Source organism: Hoplias malabaricus, chromosome 3 (assembly GCF_029633855.1).
Source record: "Hoplias malabaricus isolate fHopMal1 chromosome 3, fHopMal1.hap1, whole genome shotgun sequence".
In the NCBI taxonomy this organism is placed as follows: domain Eukaryota; kingdom Metazoa; phylum Chordata; class Actinopteri; order Characiformes; family Erythrinidae; genus Hoplias; species Hoplias malabaricus.
The window spans coordinates 31762490-31787280 of NC_089802.1; the positions used below are offsets into that span (position 1 = coordinate 31762490).

Sequence of the window (24791 nt, forward strand, 5' to 3'; positions counted from 1 at the left end):
TCTCACTCCATCCCAAGTCCTGCCCTGAGCCTTAAGGTCTTCCTTGAAGTGAGCACTTTTTAATGATAGTTTAAGCGTGAGCAAAATGTGTGCAGTGTCCTAGTGATGAAGTAGTTTCAGAATAGAAATATGACCTAGTTGTCCCTTTGTGTCATTTATTATGGGTTAATCATTGCTGCTCAACATTACATTTCTCTACTGGATGCACAGACAGTAAAATATTTAAAGTTGTTGAGATTTAATCACAATCTCTTATAAGTGTGGGGGTGACACACAGTTTTCACATTGTGACAGCTCCTCTGTCCATAACCCACACCAAAACTGGAAACAGAGTGTTACTGCTTTTCTGTTTAACTTTACACAAAACAGGTGAGATCACCAAACTGTTTAGGCCACCAGAATACCAGAAAACGAGTGGTTGGATATTTTAATGAATCTCTCCTTTACATACAACACTGTTTTATCAAACAGTTATTTATGGAGATTTAAACATTTCTACATAAACACCCCCCTGTTCCTTTGTCAAGTCTATATTACTCTGGTTAAATAAATTTAAAGATGCTCACGTTTAATTGCAATCTACAATTTAACCTTATATTCCCCTGCCATGATCATAAGTTTTTGTAGAGGAATTGTATTGTGTTCAGTTTTTGTAGTTGGTTACGAACAGACAGGCTTTCCATGATGCTATACTGTCCTGAACTGCATGTTTATATTATATCAGTACAGCAAGTTAAACAGAATTTTTTCCCCAATCTTCATCATTTTTAAGAAATAAAAAAAGACTACAGAAATTACACTTGTTTACATGAGAAAATTGTCATGAATAAATATTAAACAGTGATATTTTTAATGTTACAAATCAAGGACATAAGTACGAATCAGAATTTTGAATATTTGAATTATAGTTAATTATAATTGATAATATACTGAATATATTATATCTGAATTATTTTTGTGTGGCATTGGGTAAACTTGCAGAGAGATTAACCAATCAAAATCACAGCATTAACCAATCACAGTGCCATGTTCTCAAGGCCACCAATCACAGAGCAGTCTCACATCATCCCAAATCCCAATGAGTCCCAATGAGCACCTTAATGACAGTGTAAGCGTTACAACCACTGTTTAATCAGTCAGTACTTTATAGATATTTAAACTTAAACGCCCTGTTCCTTCATCAAGTATATATGATTCTGCTTGCGTTTAATGACACATTACCATTACTATTTTATCTTTTAAGTTCCTGCAAGGATAAGCTCCTGCCAAGTACTTTTTTTTTTTGTGTAAAGGGATTGTGTCATTCAGCAGTGTCTTCTCTTTGGTTTGAACAAACAGGATTTTACCATTAACTGTCCGAACTACATGGCGTTTATATTATATCATTATGGCAAATCAAACAGAGCATTTCCCAGAACTTTAGCATTTTTATAGGAAAGAAAATGTACACTCATCCCGCCTTGCGCCCAATGATTCCAGGTAGGCTCTGGACCCACCACAACCCTGAATTGAATAAGCGGTTACAGATAATGAATGAATGAACGTACACTCAGAAATGACAGTCTTTTACACAAGAAACCTCAGATCATGAATACATCTTATTTTAACAGTGATGTTATGTATGTATATGTATAAATATATATATATCTCAACTTTACATATTACAATGAGAAAAGCTTGTAGTTCAATTTTCCATAAACAAAGTGACAGTGGACTGTGTGCGAATACAGAATGCTATGTTTGTAGCATTTTACTTGTTTGGTCCGTTTACATGCTAGTAGCATATGTGTGCTAGTTATAGCCTAAACATCCATGTGCTTGCTAAACTTAGGCTACTAGAAGATGTTCTACAATGAAGTGGAGTATATGTCAATGTCACAAAACGGATGTCGTTGTCATCGGCATATGCACAAAATAAAGGCATATGCCAATGTCACCAAATTAAAAATCGATGCCATTGGCATATGCCACTGTCACCTGAACATAAGATGCTGATGTCAGTTCAGGGTCGCGGTGGGTCCAGAGCCTACCTGGAATCATTGGGTGCAAGGCAGGAATACACCCTGGAGGGGGCACCAGTCCTTCACAGGGCAACACAGACACACACACAAAAGACAGACAGACACTCAAACATTCTAATTTATCAAATGTCATAGAAATATATTTAAAATATAAAATAGTCAGATTAAATTCAAATGTTATTTAGCTCCATACACAGATTTTTTAAAATTCCCTATTAATATGCAATTTAAATTATATTTATTTAAATCTACAGAGCATACAGAGTACAGTATCAGTAACAAATTGCATGTAAGAATATATTGTAAGAATCCTTTCAATTCCTAGATATCAAAACATTACTGTGAGCATTTGATAGCATCCAACCACATTAATCTTAGTGAGGACAGAGCTTGTGGGATTTATACAGATCTATCCAACTGTCTAGAGTTCATAGAGTACATAGAGGCTGTTTCTCAGTGGCAAGCACAAGACTTGTCTTCTACGGAAGGACGTTCTTGAGAAATCACCTTGTAGGATTACATTCATGACACCACAGTAATTGATGGTAATTTTAAGTGCTTCTTGTTGGCATACCAATGTTTCCTTTACGCCATATTTGGCACAAATCACAAACAATATTTGGGTGCTTTAACTCTTCTTGATGTTCATGGTCCTGAATATTGGAATATAACATGGGCAAAGAGGGAGAAAACAGGCAAGAACACCAGAACTTTTGAACATGCAAGAAAACACATTAAGAAATATTTTTAGTGTAGGTACCTATTTTTAATGTAAGACGTATTTAACCTTTCTCTACAGTTCCAGAATGCACTGAGGAAAAAAGGGATACCATCCACTGTGAAAGTGAAACTGACACGTCCCAAGATTAAAAGTCCATGATGGAAATTCTGAATTGAAGTAGGCTGTTGTTATCATTTTTTGGGCTCAAACCAAATTTTCAGCTCCTCTGAGGGATGAAGTCTTGCCATTCATTTATCCAGCTAACTTTCCTGCAACTTTGTTTATGATTACATAAAATATTTTGTGGAATAAATCTAGAGAAACTAACTCATCAATATATTCAAATATCTTGCAGACTGGAAAGGAGATTCACCTTCCAACAAGACAATGATCCTAAACATACAGCCAGAGCCACAGTGGAATGGTTTAGATCAAAGAATATTCATGTGTTAGAATCTGTGGCAAGACATGAACACTGCTGTTCAATCTCTCTCCATCCAACCTGGCTGAGCTTGAGCTATTTTACAAAGAATAAGCAGTAATCTCAGTCTCTAGATGCACAAAGCTGGTAGAGACATACCCCCTAAAGACTTGTAGTGAAACCTGGCTCTACAAAGTATTGATATAGAGGGACTGAATACTTTTCAGATTTTTATTTGATTAAAATTTTGAAAACCGTGTCTCATTTTTTTCCACTTCAGAATTATGTGCTAATTTCGCAGGCACTACATATATAAATCTATGTATTCTCAAATGGACAAATGTTAAGCTTATTAATTTCTCTTTTAAATGGTGCTACATTTGTAATGAACATGCATTTGTGTGATGAGTAGTAGAGCTGAGTATGTGGGTTGCACCCATGAAACATTTGCCAAATCCTCTCTGCCAGTGACAAACAGCTTATTTTTTGTGATGCTGCGGGGCGGCATCTCCCTCATTGGAAAAACGAGGCTTGTCATTATTGGAGGCAATCTTACTGCAGAGAGATATCGAGATGAAATTCTGCAACCAGTGGCAATCCCATATCTTCACAGTCTGGGACCGAACTCTATCCTCCAAGATGAAAACGCTCGTCCCCACAGAGCAGTGTTTATCAGAGATTACCTCCAGAAATTGGGGAGTCTAGAGGATGGAATGGCCTGCCAGCTCCTGACCTTAACTCCATTGAACACTTGTGTTTTTTAAATAAATAAATTGTTAAATTGCCAATACGTCTAGTTTCTTCAAACTTCAATCATCCAGTCCACCACACACGAAATGAGTCAATGGCAAAACAAGCTGTTTGGCATCAGCAGAGAGGATTTGGCAATTTTTTCCTGGGTGCAACCCACATACTCAGCTCTACTGCTCATCCCACAAATACATGTTCCGAATATGTAGCCATATTAGTTTGTAATAAATGGATGTCATAGTGAAGTTGTAAGTAGTCCTGCTGCCACACAGCACCACGTTATCCATGTCCTGTGTTCAATGGCCACCTCAGGTCATAGTCTGTGAGGAGTGTGTTCCTGAATTAAAGATAATGTTAACATAAATTTGAAGAATTAAATTTTACTAGTTAAATGTATTAGCCAATTTATGTAAAATAGATAACCTTGTTTACTTAACTATAAATAAATTAAATTTTCCCATCAGTTATGGTGTGTCTTGAGCCTACTGGGAATCATTGGGTATACACTAGACGGGGAGCCAGTCCATCAGAATAATAGCTGCCTAGTAATTGTACAATATTTTCAATTGTTATATATAATAATGTTATCCGTGATGTAACATGCTCATAGGCTACAAGGAAATCATTCTGTGAAAAGCAGGTTTGGGAGGTTGTGCCCATTTGAACTTGGTCACATTTGTAATATATCAGTTTGAAGCTGAACTGTGCACTGTTCACTTCTGCCTGAGGTTGATAATCTACAGGTGTAAGATTGGATATCAGCACAGACTCTAGAAAGTTAAAAGGATTTTTTTAACAGATGTGCAGGCATTAAATCAATCTGACAATGAGGAGCTCGGCTCTATCGTCCGGGGTTCTCCTGAAGACAGCGGCGATCATATTAATGATAAGTATGTTCTTTAAATGTCTTTTTCATTTTTACTCTGTTCAGTAAATTTAGATATATTTATAACAGTTTAATGGATATTAACTCTTTCATTTTTTCCTGAAAACAACAGGTGGACTTGTAAAAGAAAAACTAAACTGTAATGACACTATCCTGTTGTTTTTCTAGCCTTTGAGATTGCATTTTGTTAATTTGTTTACAATGTATGCTGGGAGTTTTAGATGTTTTATGAATTTCCCAATGGAATCAGTCTGTTTACATGTTCTCATTTTTGTTATCACAGAGGAAAACTTTTAATGTTAATAGTGGTTTCCTCTAATTCTGCAAAGGCAGACCTTCTGAAAAAAGTAAAATAAGGATTAAATGTTAAAAAAAGAATGCAAACTCATTACATCCCTTATTGCATGTCTGTTGCATGCCTTTCCACCATTATTAATCAAAGTGGTTTTTCACCAGTCAAGTTCATTTTTAGAGTCACATGCATTTTTTACTTTACTTATTTACAACGTGATGGTGTCACAGAGTAGGTTTACAGACACAAACAATTAAAACACAAACAATTAAAACAAAAAAACATAAATATTTTTATAGCTTCCACCTATATAGCGGCTAAATACTTGTTCATCCCAATTTATTCATAAGGAGGGTGTCCTTTTCTTGCAGTAACAGATTCTATACTTCTTTGCCATTTAGCAACATATACATTATTAAGGGGCTCTGTGGGATGATATTCTGAAAATTATTATTATTATTGTTATTATTATTATTATTATTATTATAGATTTTGCCACAGAAAGCCCACAACTGCCCACAAATGAAAGTTCTACAACTCCAGACAATGGCACAACAGGTGTGTCCATCCATTGTCCACCGCTTATCCGGATCTGGGTCGCGGGGGAAGCAGTCGGAGCAAAGAAACCCAGACCTCCCTCTCCCCAGCCACCGCCTCCAGCTCCTCCGGGGGTATACTGAGGCGTTCCCAGGCCAGTCGAGACATGTAGTCTCTCCAGCGTGTTCTTGGTCTGCCCCAGGGCCTCCTCCCTGTTGGACATGCCCGGAAAACCTCACCAGGAAGGTGTCCAGGAGGCATCCGAACCAGATGCCCGAACCACCTCAACTGGCTCCTCTCGACGTGGAGGAGCAGCGGCTCCACTCCGAGTCTCTCCCGGATGTCTGAGCTCCTAACCCTGTCTCTAAGGGAGAGTTCAGACACCCTGCGGAGAAAACTAATTTCAGCCGCTTGTACCTGCAATCTCGTTCTTTCGGTCACTACCCAAAGCTCCTGACCATAGGTGAGGGTTGGGACGTAGATTGAACAGTAAATCGAGAGCTTTGCTTTTCTGCTCAGCTCTCTCTTCACCACAACGGACCGGTACAGAGCCCACATTACTGCTGACGCTGCATCGATCCGCCTGTCAATCTCACGCTCCATCTTTCCCTCATTCGTGAACAAGACCCCGAGGTATTTAAACTCCTCCACTTGAGGCAGGATCTCACTTCCAACCTGGAGAGAGCACTCCACCCTTTTCTGACTGAGTACCATGGACTCGGACTTGGAAGTGCTGATCATCATCCCTACCGCTTCACACTCGGCTGCAAACTGGAGGTCCCGGCTTGATGAAGCCAATAAGACTACATCATCCGCAAAAAGCAGACATGGAATCCTGACCACCAAACTGGACACCCTCTGCCACTAGGCTACGCCGAGAAATTCTGTCCATAAAAATTGACAACGGGCAGCCCTGACGCAGTCCAACTCCGACTGGAAACCAGTTGGACTTACTGCCAGCCATATGAACCAGACTGCTCTGTTTATACAGGGACTGGATGGCTCGTAGCAAAGAGCCCAGTACCCCATACTCCCTGAGCAGCCCCCAGGTCTGGGCCTGCCAGGTCTGTCCGGCACCCTCCCCCGCCATCTTCACAGGAACAGACGCGGCGGGGGATGCCACCTTCGCAGGAACAGACGCGGCGGGGGACGCCACCTTTGCAGGAACAGATGCGGTGGGGGATGCTACCTTCGCAGGAACAGACGCGGTGGGGGGCGCCGCCTTCGCAGGAACAGACGCTGCGGGGACGCCGCTTTCTCTGGAGCAGGAGTGGCTCCTTCACAGGGACAGGAGCGGCCGGGGCCATAGTCACAAGTGCAGAAACGGCGGGGGACGCCACCTTCACAGGAACAGACGCGGTGGGAGACGCCGCCTTCTCTGCGGCTGCCGCCTTCTCTGGAGCAGGAGTGGCTGAGGAAGCCGCCTTCTCTGGAGCAGAAGCGGCTGAGGAAGCCGCCTTCACAGGGACAGGAGTGGAGACATCCACAGAGGCAGGGGCTTGTGCTGCTCGCCGGGCACATGCTGGAGTTTTTGCGGGTTTAGGGGGACTGATGAGCACACTCTTGAGGGACTTCTTCAACTGTAGTTCCCCCGGAGATGCACCCCTTTAGCCTCACCTCCCGTGTGCAGTGGTTTGAGGCTAACAGCCTCTACCCTCAACCCCCCCACAAAAATTTCCCTGGACCTGAGGGGTTAATCCTCGGGAGCAGAACGGGAGAATCTCTTGATTAGGAGTTCAAAAAATGTCTCTACATTAATATCATTGTCCCTTTCCTTAATTAAGGTTTCAGCGCACCGTAACACATCTCCTCTAAGGAGAGATTTCATAAATATGATTTGTATAAATTCAGGAGGAGGTTAAATATTCAAAATAATTTTTACATTGGAATATAAATCCTTTGCAGTGGGTACCTCCTTCAAATTCCGCAGGTACTCCCAGATAGGATTGCAGAATAGCAGGTTGATCACCCACCCTTATGGCCAGTAAATCCTCTGCTATTTTCATGGCTTTATCCGATGATATGTCAGTGTTAGCTGCGTCCTTTAGATGGTCGGTCATTCTGTCACAATTAGCGGAGGGCGGACTGACGGAGGCGGACGCACTTGCTAAAACACAGTGAACTTTATTTAGGAAAGAATAACAAAACAGAGAGATAACCGAGACATAGACAAAGGAGCTAAGCGAACTAAACTAGGACATAGAGTAAAATAGACAAAACCGAAACACGAGTACTAAACAGACTAAATCTAAACACTGAGTGCTAAACAGACAGAGAAACAGACTCAACCAAGACATAGACCTAAATAGACAAACCTGGACACAGCTAAACAGAGACATAAACCTGAACACAAAGAGCTAAACAGGTAATGACAACGAGAGACACAAGGAAGGAAACCGACAGAGAACAAACTGAAACGAGGGACAGACAGACTTGACTGAGCAACATGACAATGGAAGCAACAAGACTGAATTGGAACGAAAACGAGAACGATTGACTGACAAGAGGAAGTGATACAAGGGGACTTAAATACTTAACACTTAAATATTAAGACGCACCTGAGACAGATAATGGGGGGGGAGAAAGGCGGGACATGGGCGGAGACATGGACAACAACAAACAACCATGTGCTGAGAGAGCACATGGCGGGGAAAACAGACATGACAGGACGAGTGCGTGACAATATGGATAGTGTTTTAATAGAACAGAAAAGGTGTTACTCTCATTATTATTGTAAAATGTGCAGTTACAACTGTAACAATAACAAACTATAATAGTTATTATTATTATAGTTTTCACCAATGAAAACCCAAGCAGTTCCACAACAGCGCAGATTGGCAGAGCAAGTATGTGCTGATCTTCATTATTTGTGTTAAATCAAAGCAAGCTCATGTCTCATTTAGCTATTCTTCAAAGTTTTTTTTTTTTTTTTTAAAGTATTGTTAATTATCTTGGTGGACTAGTATGCCCAGTCTTCTTCCTCCAGCACTGCTTCTCATATTAAATGGTCAGAATACATGTTAAATAGGTTTGGTGATGCTATTCAAATTGATATTTGAGTTGCCCTGAACTCTTGTCTGAAAACATAAAGAAGCAGTTTCTGATTCTGCATAGGGCTTTTTAGGACATTGCTGTTGGTGAACACTGGAGAGAATAAAACAAATTGAACAGAGGGCCAAAAATAATGTCGACTATAAGTGAATGCAGAAATACAAATCACAATAAATAATAACAATGATAACCACCATATCATAGCCACCATTATTAATCAAAATGATTTACAATAGAGTAGATCATGTGTTGATTTAATTGTTTTATGTATTTTATAGCTAGCACAAGTGAAATTCCAACCAGGTCAACAACTGTAGACTCTGACGCAAAAGGTAAGCGATAATCCTCATTATTTGAGCCATCATTATTATTGAGCCAAGCACGATTTTATCACTATCACCTCTGTAACTCCAGCATGTTCCAGAGCTCCAGCCACCAGCAAACTAAGAAATCATTCTCAATGTGTTGCTTATGTTCATGTGTTCACCTGTTCACACAACATTACTTCTGAATGTAAAGGTATTAAGGGGGTGTCCTCCTTTCCTGCACAAACGTGTTCTAATCTTCTAGGACGGGGTGTCCAAACTTTTTTCACTGAAGGCCACATCCATAAAAATATAGGAGGGGCTGGGCCACTTACTAGAAATTAGATATATAGCCTTAACTTTAGTGTATTAAAGTAAGAAAAATCAATTAAAAGTGGTCAAATATTTGTTTATATTGTTGAATATAATTAAAGACAACTTTTCATAAATGGATCTTTATTGATTTATTAAAAAAAAGTAGCTTTGGTAGCTTTTTCTCAGAACAGCAGCCTCAGATTTCTTCTTAGAAGATTTACAGTACAGAGAAAATACAATAAAGGGGAAAATGGGACAGGTAAATTTTAAGCTTGTTAAGTTATTAACATTCGTTTGAAACGGTTATCAACATTAACAGACAGGAGTGCATATAATTTTAGTAAATTATTCTGGTGAGTATCAGCTGCGCTAGGTATGTAAATCGGGCCATCCAGCTGCGGTGCTTCGGTGATTCGACGCCACTTGTACTCTGTGTGTTAACAAGAAAAACGCATATAAGAAAGTGATGCGCAAAAGCAGTAGTGACAGAATTGATGTGCATTATTGATATTTGAAGCATGTGTATTTGCACATGCATTAATTCACGGGTACTGTGGAATATATTTTTTACTCACCTAAAGTGGGAATGATATTGGACCGAAGAATGGCTGGCAGGTCTGGAGTAAACTTAGTGGTTGAGATGCAAAGGACATTATGGAGAAAGTTGAAAAGACGTCCAAACACAGACATTGAAAAGACGACCATTAGACACATTTTGGACGTCCATTGACGTTATTAATTGGTCCCGAAATAAATTACTTGTATAAAACGCATTTTGGACGTCCACTGACGTTATCGATTGGTCACCACTTAACTAACTAATTTGGATGTCCATTGACGTTTAAAATATGTCCTTCACGGACAGACTATTTTAGACCTATTTTGAACGTCCAGGGATGTTCATTGTTTACTGGGTTTGCTGACAGTGGGATTTGGATACAAAGAAAACATGCTGGACCAAATTTTAATGCAGATAAGCTCATTTTAACTGTGGTTTTGTTTTAATAGCACTCTGAAATACATCATACCAATATGTCACATTGATTACAGAGGATACGGTGTTTCAGCATAATGCAGGATAACCAGACCAGCCACCTTGCACATGAAAATGCAGAGCTAAAAATCACATGAGGCCTTTTATAATAAGTGTTCATGAAGGAGCCTAGATATCAACAGCAGTATCGGCCACTACTCTATACCTGCCACTGTTTAAGAGAGGGCATCCCTTGTTTTCTTGTATATTCCTAGTAAAAGTCTATCACATTTCCAATAATACACTAATGATTATATATTCTCTATCAGTGCTGGAGACTCTGTTAACCCTCGTAGTGATGATGAACACTCACTTGCTATAAATCTACAGAGTCCATTCATTTTCTTTGGGGACACACACTTTCCGATATATGTGAGTGGTTATAATCATCATGACAATATCAAGAAGATATGAAAACCTAACTTTTTTAGATCATGTATAATGCCTTATTGGTTTTATTCTCAGGTAAACAACAATGGATTCTTGACCTTTGATCAACCGTGGTACAGCCCTACACCTACTCTGTTCGCTGCTAATAATGGAAGGGATATCATTGATACCACTGGACATGGTGTTATCTCATATAATCAGTACAATAAAGGCAGTGTGCTCTCACGGGCCAAAAAGGACATCAACCAGTACTATCCAGGCATTAACTTCACTGCCTCTTGGGTCTTTGTTGCAACATGGGATAAAGTGGGGTACTTGAGCTATTCAGACACAGTATGATATAAAATACTTGACTTGTTTGATTTGATAAGACAAAAATGACGGTGAACTTAACACACAGGGGCACTATACTTTTAATGTATAGTAAGGTTTAGTTAGTTCATTGTGTTAATGCATAGATTTATGTATTTGTACAAGTACCTTAATTTTTTTGAGTTTTTCGACACAATTTGAAAACAAAGCTTTGGAGCCTTGTGGTCCTGGGTCCTGGGTTTGTTCACAGCTTCATTTGTAACATTTCTACTGAGTACTTTCTGCTTATGCCTTGTTCTTTTTTTACATTTTATTAACATTTTTATTGTAATAATTTGATTACATTAATTTATCAATTATTATGATGTATTTATTTATATATGCAATTAACACAGGCCATATGTAATTTATGAAATCATGCAGAAAGACATTATGGTCTAGTAGTTTGGTTAGTTTAGCAGGACAAATAAAGATATGTAAATTACACTAGAGATAGTATAATTAGTATTTGTAATGCATTTGAAAGGAACTACACAATTACTTCTTATTGAAATTGATTATTTGTTTTGTCTTAAACATGGCTTGTATGTTTTGCTCACTTTATGTTGACTATATTTATCACAGTTTGTTCATGTTTGGAGAATGTTTCTGTGACACAGCGTTTAGTTTTCTACTATATATTTAACAAAGAGAAAGTCATCTTGTCTGTCCCTATAATGACACAAATACACGGACACATCACACCGTTACTGACTTTCTGACGAGGAAATTACATCTGCACAGCTTTTACTTTAACTTTATATGAAAACGGGCAGAATGAAATTATTATAGCCAGAACACCAGAGCGAGGTGTTACTCAAAATAAACGAGGCTGTGGATTAGTTACAGCACCGTTTTATCAAACCCTTTTTATAAAAGTAAGTCAGTAATATATATATATATATATATATATATATATATATATATATACCCAGTGATGCCCTGTTCCTTTATCAAGTGTAGATTACTTGACTGATATAATGTTAAAGTACTTGGTTTTATTCATTCATTCATTCATTATCTGTAACCGCTTATCCAATTCAGGGTCGTGGTGGGTCCAGAGCAGTGGCGGATGCTGGTCTTTCAAGGAGGGGAAGTTCAATTTCGGCCTACGTCATAAAATGTGTCGGTTTATTTATACATAAATACTACCCTCCATTCCTTTTCAAGAAAACGATCTGTGACCCTGTCGTACCAACAAGGCGTCTTTTCCAGGGACTTGACTAGTGTCCTCTCAATGGCCAGCAAAGCTAGGCTGCTTAAACAGCCTTGGCCCATGTGAAGTGTGTCCGCCTGTGAGTGCTTTGTGACGGTGGAGGGGCTCAGCAGCACCCGCTGGTCAGAAACTGCGATAGAAGTCAGAAAGAGTGATAGAAGTCAGTCTCCAAACACAAGCAGCTACAAAAAACCCACCAGAAATAGAAGATGATGATTAAGAAAGATGATTAAAAAGAAAATGATTAAGAACATCTTCGGTTCAACTATAGAATAGAATAGAACAGAATAAAAATGTAATGCTCCCACGGATCTCTACACCAAAGGATCGCTGATTCGCTCATTTTGCTGCCAATCAAAAAGGGATTCAGCCTGAGATCATCCAATCATCATGCAGAAGCTGAGCATCCAGGCCAGCCGAGGCCAGCCCACTGGCCCATAGACCCTGATCGTCCAATGGGCGGGACAAAGCCCAGCATTTGTCCAATGGCTCGTCTCGTTTCGCTGCACTTCTCTGCTTCTCTATTGAACTCTGTCTTTACCAGTGATAAGAAGCTGATTCTGAACAAAAGTTAATCGCGCTGTAGTGCATATTTATTCAGTGACATGTACACACAACAGTATATATTTGATCAATTATTTTTTGACATTTTAGGGGAAGCTGAGCTTCCCTTGCAGTCTTAGAGCAATCACCTCTGGTCCAGAGCCTTATCTTGTTGCTTTCTGGTAAATGAGTTTAATTATAATATATTATATATTATAATATATTAATTATAATAATATTATCTTAACATGGTCCTTCAGTTTTGTAGCTTTGTATGGACAGAAAATATTAGGCTTTCCCTGATCATACACACACTGTCTGAAACTGACAAGATAAACAATTTTTTATAGTTGTTATTATATGTTATTATTATAAACAAAAACACTGATATGAAGCAGCAAAGCTTTACAGACCTTCCAATGACAAGGGTATGTATTTTGGGCATTTCCTGTTTTTGAAATACCAGAAACACCTCTGTCGCTATATGACTAATGGTGGTCCGGCTTGTCTAGTTTCTTTTTTTTTTTTTTTTTATTCCAGCAAACACAGCACAGTGGAATTTCACCTTTCTTATTTAGCCAGTTCATGTACATTCTGTGAACCGTTCAGAGATAAGATAACTCGAGAAAAATGTTTGTATACAGGAGGTGTATTCCAAAACACACAGCCTTAATAGAACACATGACATGTTGAGAGGGACTGTCTAGTGTGGTGGAAAATTATGACTGTAGTCGGTATCAAATGAAAAACAATTTATTTGGAGAGAATGCTGTGCGTAGCACCATTTTCCTCTCTCCTCGACCATTTCTCGAGTCTTTTATACCTGTAATTCCCATTCTGTGCATCCCCCTCTACCCAGTTGGTCTCGGTTGTCTCCTCTCTGTGGCCTGGAGACAAAAGGAATTGATTGAACAGAAGGTGTCGATATCCTGTTATTTGAAACACACGCACACATAATGTAACAACAGCAACTGGCAATCGTGTGGTTCCCCATCATTTGGTGTGGGCAAGAGTGAGGCTGGGTTCAAAGTTGTGCAAAGCTGCATTGGGCATGTCTAACAGGGCTGTGTGATAGCACAGCCACCTCTGTGCTGAGAGGTGTGCAACCTTTTGATCTTGTAAAATGTTATACACTGAGTGTGGGACCTTGAGAGTGATATAGAATAGAATAGAATAGAATAGAATAGAAGCTACTAGAGTTTTCTCAGCTGCTGCCACTGCCCTAAGACACACTGGTAGGCCCTGAGCTACGGGGTTTAGTTTGCTGGAGAAGTATGCCACTGGCCGTAACTTATCCTCATGTTTTTGAGTGAGAACTGATGTCATGTATACTCCCTTAGCGTCCACCATCTGGACAAAGGGCTTAGTTGGGTTAGGTATGCCTAAGGCTGGCATGTTTTGTAATGCAACCTTAAGTTGTGTGAAAGCCTCCTCTGCTTGTTCTGTCCACTGCAGTGGACATCAGCCTAGACTACTAAATGATGTCCCATAGGGGACCTTTTTGAGCATAAGATGAAATGAAAGTACGACAGTAAGAACACATTCCCAAAAAAAAAAATGTTTCTTTGTCATGGGTTTTGGCTGAATTCTGTCTGCTGACATACGTCTGTGACCTGCAGTGAGAATGTGGCCCAGAAAGGTAACCTCTGGCTTACAATACTGTAACTTGGCCTTGCTGGCTTTGTTCCCATGCTTAGCCAGATGTTGCAATAAGAGCATGGTGGCCTGTTTACAGAGCTCCTGCGAGGGGGCACTCACAATCAAGTCATGGACTTGTACTGGAGCAAGTACTGGAGCAAGACAACTTCTTCTGGCAATGTTAGTGACCCCAGGCTATCTCTCAGAGCCACGTTGTATATAGTGGGAAACTTGAAACACCCTTGACAAAGCTGTTTGAAAGTATATGCTTTCCCTTCAAAGGAGAAAGGGAACTAAAACCTGCTGTTTGGATTTACCGGTACACTGAAAAATTCATTTGCCAAATCTACCAAACTGGGTCAAAATAGTGTGAGGTTTTGTTACTTCAGGTGCTCGAGCTTGAACTGCAGCATTTACTGCCTGCAGATCCTGAACAAATCTCCACTCATCCCGGCTGGGCTTCATTACTGGATAAATTGGTGTTCTGACTGGTGAATCTGGACATGGCACTATGATCCCTGCCTCAAGAAGAGCTTGAAACACGGGTCTGATGCCTTCAATTGCTCCAGGTTTCAAAGGATACTGAGCTTGCCTAGGTCTGTAAGTGGATTTTGGTGTGATGGATACTGGTTCATGGTTTTTAATTAGTCCCACATCATACTTGCTAGAAGCCCACAGCTGAGGAGGAAGTGAAGCAAACTCTAGTTCCTCTTCTTCTGTGAGTGTTGTGGCCTGAATCAGTGGGGGAGGGTCAAACAGCGCCATTGTTCGCTCCGCTCTCAGTCTGTACTGAAATGAGCACTTCCATGTTTTTGTGGAGGAGCTGTACTGCACGTTAGGGTGCTCTGTATCAGCCCAATCATTAGCCCTGGCCACCCTCAAGGCCCATGGCCTGATATCACTCCATGGGAGGGTATGTTTAAATATGGCCAGGGAGATGTGGGGGTATGAATTTCCTACTGTTAATAACGCATCCTGTTGTTCTGTTAGTGAAATTAGGGCTTCTTATCTGCCAGTATAGATCTTTATTATGGCAGAGCTACAATGCACTGAAGATGGCCCTCTTCAGCAGTATGTTGGTGCTGTCCATGTCTATGCATGGTTCCTCCAGGTTTTCTCTGGTTTCCTACCATAGTCCAAAAACACATATCACTAGGTGGACTGTCTATGTGACATAGCTCATGGGTGTTATTGTGTGGGTATGTGATGCCCTGAGTGAGTCTGTCCTCGTGCCCATAGATTATGCACAGAATGTGAATGCACAGGAAATGAATGAATGAATAGTCCAAAAAGTACACGTAGATATTTTTAAAAAATATAATAGAGAAATTATAATAATTGATTATATTCTGAGTGCAAAACAATGCTTAGTTTTCAGTAAATTTTCCTTTGGAGGACCATGTATCCAAATCCTCATATGACACTGACCATTGGTGTGCCTTATGTTTGCTGGACTTTGCCTTAATCATAATCATTATATTGTGAATATTGCAGGAGTATGGCTCTCCTGGTAATAATGATTAATATTCGTATAAAATGGGAAATTTATTTAAATCCACGCACTTACACATTTCATTAATTACCAGCAAGTTTTGGGCACAAGGCAGGAGCACACTCTAGAAAATTCACCACAGGGCACTCTCACACCTACAGACACTTTTGGACAGCCACAGAGCAAATGCTTCAAAGACAGTGACTAAATGTGACTAAAAGCATGCACATGTACTACAAGGAAATCATTATCTGAAAAGCAGGTTTGGGAGGTTGCATGTGAAATATTTTAGTTTGAAGCTGAACTGTGCAGTGTTCACTTCTGTCTGAGGTTGGTGATCTACAGTTATAAGATTGTATTACAGTGATTTCAGCACAGACACTGGCAAATGAGCTAAAGTAAGTTTCATGATGTTATTTTTTATTATCATTTAACCTTTAATTTAACCAGGCATGTTATTAAGGATGTTTTCTTTTTGTGCAATGGGAGCCTAGCAAGCAGCAGATGTCACCTAAATGAAAGGGAAATAGAAAAAAGGAAAATAAATATTTAACATATTTGTGAGCATTAAGTCTTTAGTAAATCAGTCTGACAATGAGGAGCTCTGCTCTATCGTCCGGGGCGGCCCTGAAGACAGTGGCGATCATATTAATAAGTATGCTCTTCAAATTCCTTTTTCCAAAACTGGTTCAATAAAATTACAGATAGGTTCATAAGATTTTACTGAAAATTCAATTTGTTCTTTTTTTTTATTTGTTTTTTTTTTTTTTTCTTCTGAAAACTACATAGGTGGACTTGGAAACGGTAAATACATTTTAATGACACTGTTCTGTTGTTTTTCTAGCCTTTGGGTTAAAACTCTATGTGGTGAATGCATCTTTTCTGTGCATGGTTGCATTTTCTTAATATATTTACAAGTTATATTCGGAATTGAATGAATATTAAAAGGCCACCAATTTCATCCCAGAAGAATTTATATATATATATATATATATATATATATATATATATATATATATATATATATATATATATACATTAAAACCTATTTCAGAACAAACATCACTGATGTTTGTTCTGAAATAGGTTTTAATGTCAGCATCTTAAAAAAAGGTTGTGCTCAATTTAACTTTCTTAAGTGCGAACAAAATAAGACCAGTCACTTTCACAATTGGTTTATTTATTATTATTATTAATAATATTATTTTTATCTAACACACGTAGATCAGTGAAAGGTATTGGGTTTAATACACTTCCATTGCCTCAGTTCACTGTAAATCTAGGTGGCTGTATGCTAAATATGAACCAAAATTATGTATTTATAAAAACAAAAGACATAGTGGCCTTTGTTTACTTATAAGATGTTTTTATTAATATTCAGAAGCTTTTGATTTTTTCATTCCATAAATTCTGGTTTCATTTGATTTCTGTTTGTTTTCTCACAGCAACAACACCACCTCAGTTCTATCCATTTGGTGCTGGGATTGGAGACACTGTAATTGCCAGCAGTGATGATGGGAGCTCTCCTGTTATAAATCTACAAACTACATTCTTTTTTTTTGAACATGCATACTCTCAGATTTATGTAAGTAAAACAGCTGCTGAATTATAAAAGTGTCCACATTCTACACTAACAGAAAAAATGTAGGGTAGAGCTACACTCTTAAATATAAAGGAGCTACGAAAGGTTATTTCTGTGAGGCCATAGAAAAAGCACTGTTGATTCAATAAGGAATCATTTTTACTAATCTGTTTAAATAAGTAAAGAATCATAAATTGAGTGGTGGATTTTTAAATGTGTCCACAGAATGTACTTTACTGCCACTAAGTTACAGACAGTATACCGTTTGTTACCTTTAAATACACAACAGTGGTTATAAGTCCAGTTGCGTTCCCTAAAGGTACATTAGATTCTGTTTTGCAGACACAACACAACTTTACACAATTACTTTATTTTAATTTAATGCAATTATATTCCCTAAGTAAATGTACTGAATATGTTTACTTGAGGGTACCAACCATATTGAGAGCAAAAGATACTACCACAGTGACAGTTTTCAGATTGAACATATTTATTGTACTTTTTCCCCCTCATGTCCGGTTACGAAGTTTGTGTTTATAACAAAAACATTCAAAATAAATTTTTAAATAAAGCTTTTTTGGAGTTTTCATATACAACGCATATGACATCGTTTCTATATATCCAATACATATGAAAAAGTAGTTGATATTGTGCTTTTAATTCTGATTGTCCTGTATTACTCATAATTCTACAAGTAGTCTAGGCTGAAATACTCCTTATAACTCCAATGTGAACAGGTGCAGCCAGACAGGTTTAGACTGGATAGGTGTATATATATGCAAAGGCCTTTATTGTGACCTTACAAAATTGCAGGTATTTCCAGCTTATATGTCCATCTATGGATTCTAAGGAACTGGTAAACTATGATCATTTTTTAAACATTAGCACTGTCTTATAATTACTTGATTTTCAACTGAAGTTTATCTAGTAAAATTAATTTTTCATAATGTAGGTGAACTGCAAATGGTGATCAGAAAAACATTTTCACAGACTAGCCTGGTTGTGCTCATTTTAAAAGATGTCTTGTCAAATTTTTATGACATTTGCAGGTAAACGTGAACGGAGACCTTACATTTAATCAGTCATGGTACGGCTTCACCCCTTACCTGTTCCCTGCTCATGATGTTCGGGACATCATCGCTCCATTGTGGACTGATTTTGATAGCATTTATGGTGGCAGTATCTCGTATCAACAGTACACTAATGGCAGTGTGCTCTCACAGGCCTCTCAGGCCATTAACCAGTACTTTCCAGGGCAGAACATTAATGCTTCCTGGGTCTTTGTTGCAACATGGTCTAATGTGCCGTACTACAACCTGCACACAGCAGTAAGTTATACAACATTTCCTCTGCTTTTTATTAGAATGTGGATTGACTTTGTGGGATAAGGCAAAAAAATTAAAATATTGAAATTCATGTTCAAAAACCATGTAAAGCGTCCCACTGGTATGATTTCTACAGAAAATTTAAGAGACAGGTTGCCAGACAGCTAACCTTAAGGACTGGATTTTATATACCAAAACTTTGCAAGGACACAAAAGTGTAGCAAGTGCAGAAAGCAACACACCACACCACTGACATAAGTTAATTAATTTATGAATTCATTGTCTGTAACCCTTATCCAGTTCAGGGTCATGGTGGGTCCGGAGCCTATGCGGAATCACTGGGTGCAAGGCAGGAACACACCCTGGAGGGGGCACCAGTCGTTCACAGGGTGACACACACACTCACATTCACTCACACCTACGGACAATTTGAGTCACCAATCCACCTACCAACGTGTTTTTTTTTTGGACTGTGGAAGGAAACCAGAGCACTGGAGGGAACCCACGCAGACACAGAGAGAACACACCATCCTCCAAAAATAACCCACAATATGAAAACAAATAAAACTAATACTAGAACAAATGAAAACTAAAATTAGGCATTAAAAATTATAAAAACTAGCAATCCCACTCTAAAACCAATTAAAACTAACTGAATTACAGAAGAAAGTCACAATGAATGTGACTTTGATAAACTATAATGAAAAATGCAATTGCCTTGTGGAGGGGGCCCTAGCATTCTGAAGGGTCTGGGTCATGGTGAAAGACAAGCTAACAAAGCTTCCATCTCAGTGGCCAAACCCAGAGATTGAACAGGGCCAGATTGGGATGCCAAAGAGACCCTTTAGCCTGAGACAGCGGGTCCTTCCTTCTCCCACCAAGAAATTTTGCAACTCTGCAAGCGGGACTGTTGAGGCACTACCAGAAGGACATGTGCAGGTGCTCTTCACTCTTTCCAGCATTTCTGGAATCAGGTACAGTGTGGGGGAATCACATATAGAAAACATGGAGGCCACTGATGGGCCAGTGAACTCACACCTAGTATTCCTTTGCTATAGGTTAAGAAGAAGAACAGTGGGCAATATGCCGACTCTTTTAAGGTTAAAGATCTATGTGTGCCTTTCCAAAATGATCCCTATTTACTTGCACAGTAGCTGGATAAGGTCTTCATTCACTGGGGTGGATTCTACCCCTTGCTGTATTTAGCACCTCTGGAAGAAGAATTGTTCTGATTGAGGTCAGGTGAACATCTGCCCACAGAATCAGTTCCTTGGCCCCTTGTGCAGAATCTGTGGCCATTCTTTGTGGGATTGAGTTTTTGAGATGGATACCAGTTTTGAAGAGGCCAGAGCTGGAGAAAGCTGAAGCTGGAGAAAGTGGACCAACGAGGCCACTGCCATATGACCAAAGGTCTTTGTGCTTGTATACCTTTCACAGTACTGTCTCTGTTGAATTCGGCAAGGCACTGATCCAGAGCTGCCTTCACCTGTTCCATGAGCTGTGCTACTATTGTGAGTGAGTTCAATAGGCTACCTTAAAATTTGGTCTGCTGAGAAGGTGTTAACTGAATTTTTATCATGGTTGATGGCAAGAGCAAGCTCTTCCACAAGGGGTCTTGTTCCACTAGAGCTGTTGGAGGAGGGCTAAGGCAGTAACTGAATCATCCACTGCTGGATAGGAACCAAACCCCAGCTTATCTGCCTCTGGTATATTTGCAAACTATATATTGCCCATTGCTGTAAGGTAATTTCCTTCACAAAATCTGGAATAGCTGGCATAGCTTACTAGTTACATTGTGCAACTGACAACACAGTCAGTTAAAAAGAAACAAAGAGCTGGTTCCAAGTAAAATGCCAATGTTTGTTGTACATAAGTTTTTGATACTATACAGTAATAGGTTATGGCACCAGCATTGATACCAAGGCAGCCTTGGTTTACACTTAATTTTAACTCAGATGGGCTGAAGTTGAACCAGGGCCACCAGCATGTAAGTTGCTTACCCCTGTGCACTGTTCAATGGTTTTAACCACTCCACACTGAGTTTGGGGTAATTGTTTAACCTGAGGGCTGTGAAAAATAATACTGACTGAGATAATGCAGAAGAGCATTGCAGTCCGACTTTCCTACGTTCTGTAATCTCACGAGGGATTAAAAGAGGACGACTGTGTGTCACACTGAGTGTATATACTGGGTGCTGCGACACACTCGTGATCATTGTTTTGGTATAGCCTACCTCAGCTGTATTGTGCATGTGAGGATTAATATCTAGCCCTTAGGGATAGCTGTCTGGTAAACTTTTTATTGGACAAAACCGAACTTGTTTGGCCCAGACTTTGCAGTTTCGTTCAAACCAAAATTGCATGTGTGAAAGGTGCCTTGGGCAACAGTCTGGGCCAAAGGATCAAAAGAGGTGTTTTCTGTTTGGTGTTGTGAGCAGTATGAATATCCCTTAGATTAGTGTGTGTGTGTGTGTGTGTGTGTGTGTGTGTGTGTGTGTGTGTGTGTGCTGTTAATGTGCATTACACTCAGCAACAGGTAGGAGGGCCCAGGAGAAAAAAAATCACTTCTATCATTGTATTCCTTTTAAAAGTCTTTTTAATTGTCCTAATATATCACTATTGTTTTCATTTTTCAGCAATCATCATTTCAGGCAGTTTTGATTTCAGCAGGCAGTTCTTCCTTTGTCCTGATGAATTATGGTGCGATCGCTACAACAAACCAAACAGTTGAGGTAAAATGGTAAAACATTTTCATCTGTACGCTATATTTACTTAGTTACAATCTTCAGGATATTGATTTTATTTTATTCTCCTCCCCTGTTTGGTTTAGGCCGGGTATGACACAGTAAATTCTACGCACTACTTCAAAATTCCAAACTCAAATAACGGCAGTTACATCTCAAACCTCATGAACACTAGTAATGTGAATGTGGCTGGACGCTGGGCTTTCAATGTGACTGGAGAAGGAACAGGAATCTTTCCCCAAGGTAGTTGTATGAATTAGTACAAATTCCAGTATGGGTTCTATGTCACACTGGATTTATTGATATAAGAATTTATGAAAACAAACTGAATAATATCAACTTTATTATGAATGAACCTAAATCTGCACAGAGTGAACAAATTTATACGTAATTCTGAGAGCTTTTTGGCATTTGGGTGTGACTATTATCCATGACTATTAATCAAAGTGCTTTTAAGCTAGAGCAGATTGTGTGTTTATTCAATTGTTTTTTCAAAATGTATTTTATAGCTATCACCACTAAAACTCCAACTAGTTCTACAGTTCCAAACACCAGCACAACAGGTAAGAAATTATTCTCAATGTGCTGATTTATGCCTGTTCACTTAAAATTCCTTTTAAATTTAATTAGTGATTTTAAAACGCCAGTTAAAGTAGAGAAATACTAAAATCACTTCTTCAATGTTACACTAATACTGAACATTGCAAACCACAAGACTATTTCCAAATACTGAAGCTGAAAAGATATTTAAAGCCAAAAAAAAAAAAACAGCATAGAAACTAAATTTGGGGACAAGAACTAAACTGAAATATAAAGTCATGTTCAATCCAGAGAGATTCTAGAAAGTACAAGACCTGTGTAACTCTGTATCTCAAGACATGTTTCAACTGTGGGCTGAATATCTGATAAGAAGTCTTGGAGCAAGAAGAATGTTAAAGTTTGGCCAAGACTTGCCATGAAATGCGGAAGATGTTTTACTCTGGAATGAAGCCCTGAAAATGCTTGAGCATAGTTAAATAGTGTGAGGAAAGTGAAATTATATGTTTTCAGTGTCAGTCATGATATTGTATTTGATCAGTGCCCAGTCAATGTGACAGTGACTTCCATATGTGAGAAGGTACTATTAATGAGGAGGTGTGTACTGGAATTTTACAGAGACATAAGCTGCCATCAAGTTGTTTTCTTGTCCTGGGATATCCATGGTTTTTTAAGCACTCTAGTGCAAGGCCTCTGTCTACACTTGCTACAGGAGTGTGGCTATTTAGATACAGAATCACTGGCTGAATCAATCCCAGATCTGTCTCCTGTAGCTCATCGTGAGGAAGAGTGTCAGACAATGCAGATCACAGGCTGTTGTGCAGCTGAAATCTTGTAACATGGTGCTAAGCAATCCTCAGTCAGTGACAGTTTTCCTAAGTGGGACTGTCATATCCTTTGTTTTCTTGATGGCGATTCTCATTTAGTTTCCTTTCTCAAGGCCTCCAAATTTGTAGATGTTCTGTATAATTTCTTCTGCATTTCAATTCAGTCTTGACCAATGAATCCTCAACCAGTTTCACGGCTACAGACACCAGCATGACAGGTACTTAACAAATACTTCTGAATGCAAAACTATTTATATGGTGGGGGGGACCTCCGTTCCTGCAATAACAGCAACTGCTCATGTGGGAAGTTAGGAGGTTAGGTTAAGCCCTTTAATTACATATACATTAGTGTTGGGGTGGGGATGTAGTTGTAGAGAGTTGGATGTTGTTTGTGGGTTTTTTTTTTTTGTAATTAGTTAATTTCCTTTAAAATTACAGCTTTGACCACACAGCTGCTCACAACTGAAAGTTCCACAACTTCAGACAATGGCACAGCAGGTACATGGTTATCCTCATTATCTGTGTTTCTTCTTAATTGTTTGTCTGAATTAGCTTTTCATCTAATGACTTTCAGGTCTTCTTGAGTTCAGGGCCAATGTTGGTTGTCTTGTATCTTCAATCTTCTTGCTCCCGCACTACTTCTCTTTTTTAATAATCAGAATTCATGTTAAACATATTTGGTGATGCTATGCAGATCCTGCTGCCATGAATCCTTTCTACCCTGCTGCCAGTACGCTTGAGCTCCTTGGTACCATTCGAATTCTGTCTCTATCAGGGTCCGCTGCCATGTGACGAGCTGCCTTCTCTGTATCAACCTGACCATTGTGTAGAACTTAATGCCTAGCGTGCCTGTCAGTTTTGGGGGTTTGACTTCAAATACATTCTAGCCACCCTGAACTACTGCCCAAATATATATCTGATCCTATTTCTGCATTTACAGACGTGGTCCGTACTAGCAAATAATAATTATAACCACCAAACAATAGCTTAGCCTGTCCACCATTATTAGTCAATGTTGTTTTACATTAGAGCAAATTGTATGTTTATCTGATAGTTTTGCAACATGTCTTTTATAGCTGCCACAAATGAGTCTCCAACCAGTTCCACAGCTCCAGACACCAGCACGACAGGTATGTAATAATTATCATTTTGTTTCTGGTTACCCGAAATCACTTCTGAATGTAATGGTATTAATATGGAGGGTGTCCTCAGTTCCTGCAGTTACAGGTTCTGCATTTCTGGGAGGTTGGGGGTGTTTGCCATTTAGCGACATATACATTAAAGTTGGTGTAGGGGCGGGGGGTTTTTAGAGGGGAGGATATTCTATTTTTTTGTTATTATTTATTTATTTATTATTAAATTACAGTGTTGACCACACAGCTATCCACAGCTGAAAGTCCCACAGTTCCAGGCACTAGCACCACAGGTACGTGACAATTTGTATTGTGTTGCTAATTTCCTGAATACCTGAAATCACTTCTGAATGTAAGGGTATTTATATGGAGGCTGTCCTCCTTTCCTGCAGTAACAGCTTCTGCTCTTCTGGGAGGTTGGGAGGGTTTGCCATTTAGCAACATATACATTAGAGTTGGGGTGGAGAACTTTAGAGGGTTTGAAATGATTTTTTTTTTCACATATTTATTTTTTTTTACTTTACAGCTTTCGCCACACAGCTGCCCACAACTGAAAGTTTCACAGTTCCAGACTCTAGCACCACAGGTAGGTGACAATTCCTATTGTGTCACTAACTTCCTGGTTGCCCCAAATTACTTCAAAATGTAAGAGTATTAATATGGAGGCTGTCCTCCTTTCCTG

General features: G+C 39.2%; 1 protein-coding gene and 1 long non-coding RNA gene across 2 annotated transcripts in view; both read left to right on the forward strand.

Moving 5' to 3' along the window:
• Positions 1-24791, forward strand: part of LOC136691410 (mucin-22-like) — a 103771-nt gene that overhangs the window by 25865 nt on the left and 53115 nt on the right. Inside the window, exons 17-28 of the mRNA XM_066663972.1 lie at positions 2821-2899; positions 6671-7210; positions 17408-17547; positions 18594-18872; positions 21505-21600; positions 21699-21855; positions 22122-22175; positions 23141-23194; positions 23415-23474; positions 24053-24106; positions 24343-24402; positions 24636-24695. Of these exons, the coding sequence (XP_066520069.1) occupies positions 2821-2899; positions 6671-7210; positions 17408-17547; positions 18594-18872; positions 21505-21600; positions 21699-21855; positions 22122-22175; positions 23141-23194; positions 23415-23474; positions 24053-24106; positions 24343-24402; positions 24636-24695 (1633 nt within the window). The remainder of the gene's footprint in view (positions 1-2820; positions 2900-6670; positions 7211-17407; positions 17548-18593; positions 18873-21504; positions 21601-21698; positions 21856-22121; positions 22176-23140; positions 23195-23414; positions 23475-24052; positions 24107-24342; positions 24403-24635; positions 24696-24791) is intronic.
• LOC136691614 (uncharacterized) lies at positions 8244-10830 on the forward strand. Its single transcript, XR_010801884.1, has 3 exons — positions 8244-9011; positions 10602-10704; positions 10798-10830. It is a non-coding gene; the product is annotated as an uncharacterized lncRNA (long non-coding RNA).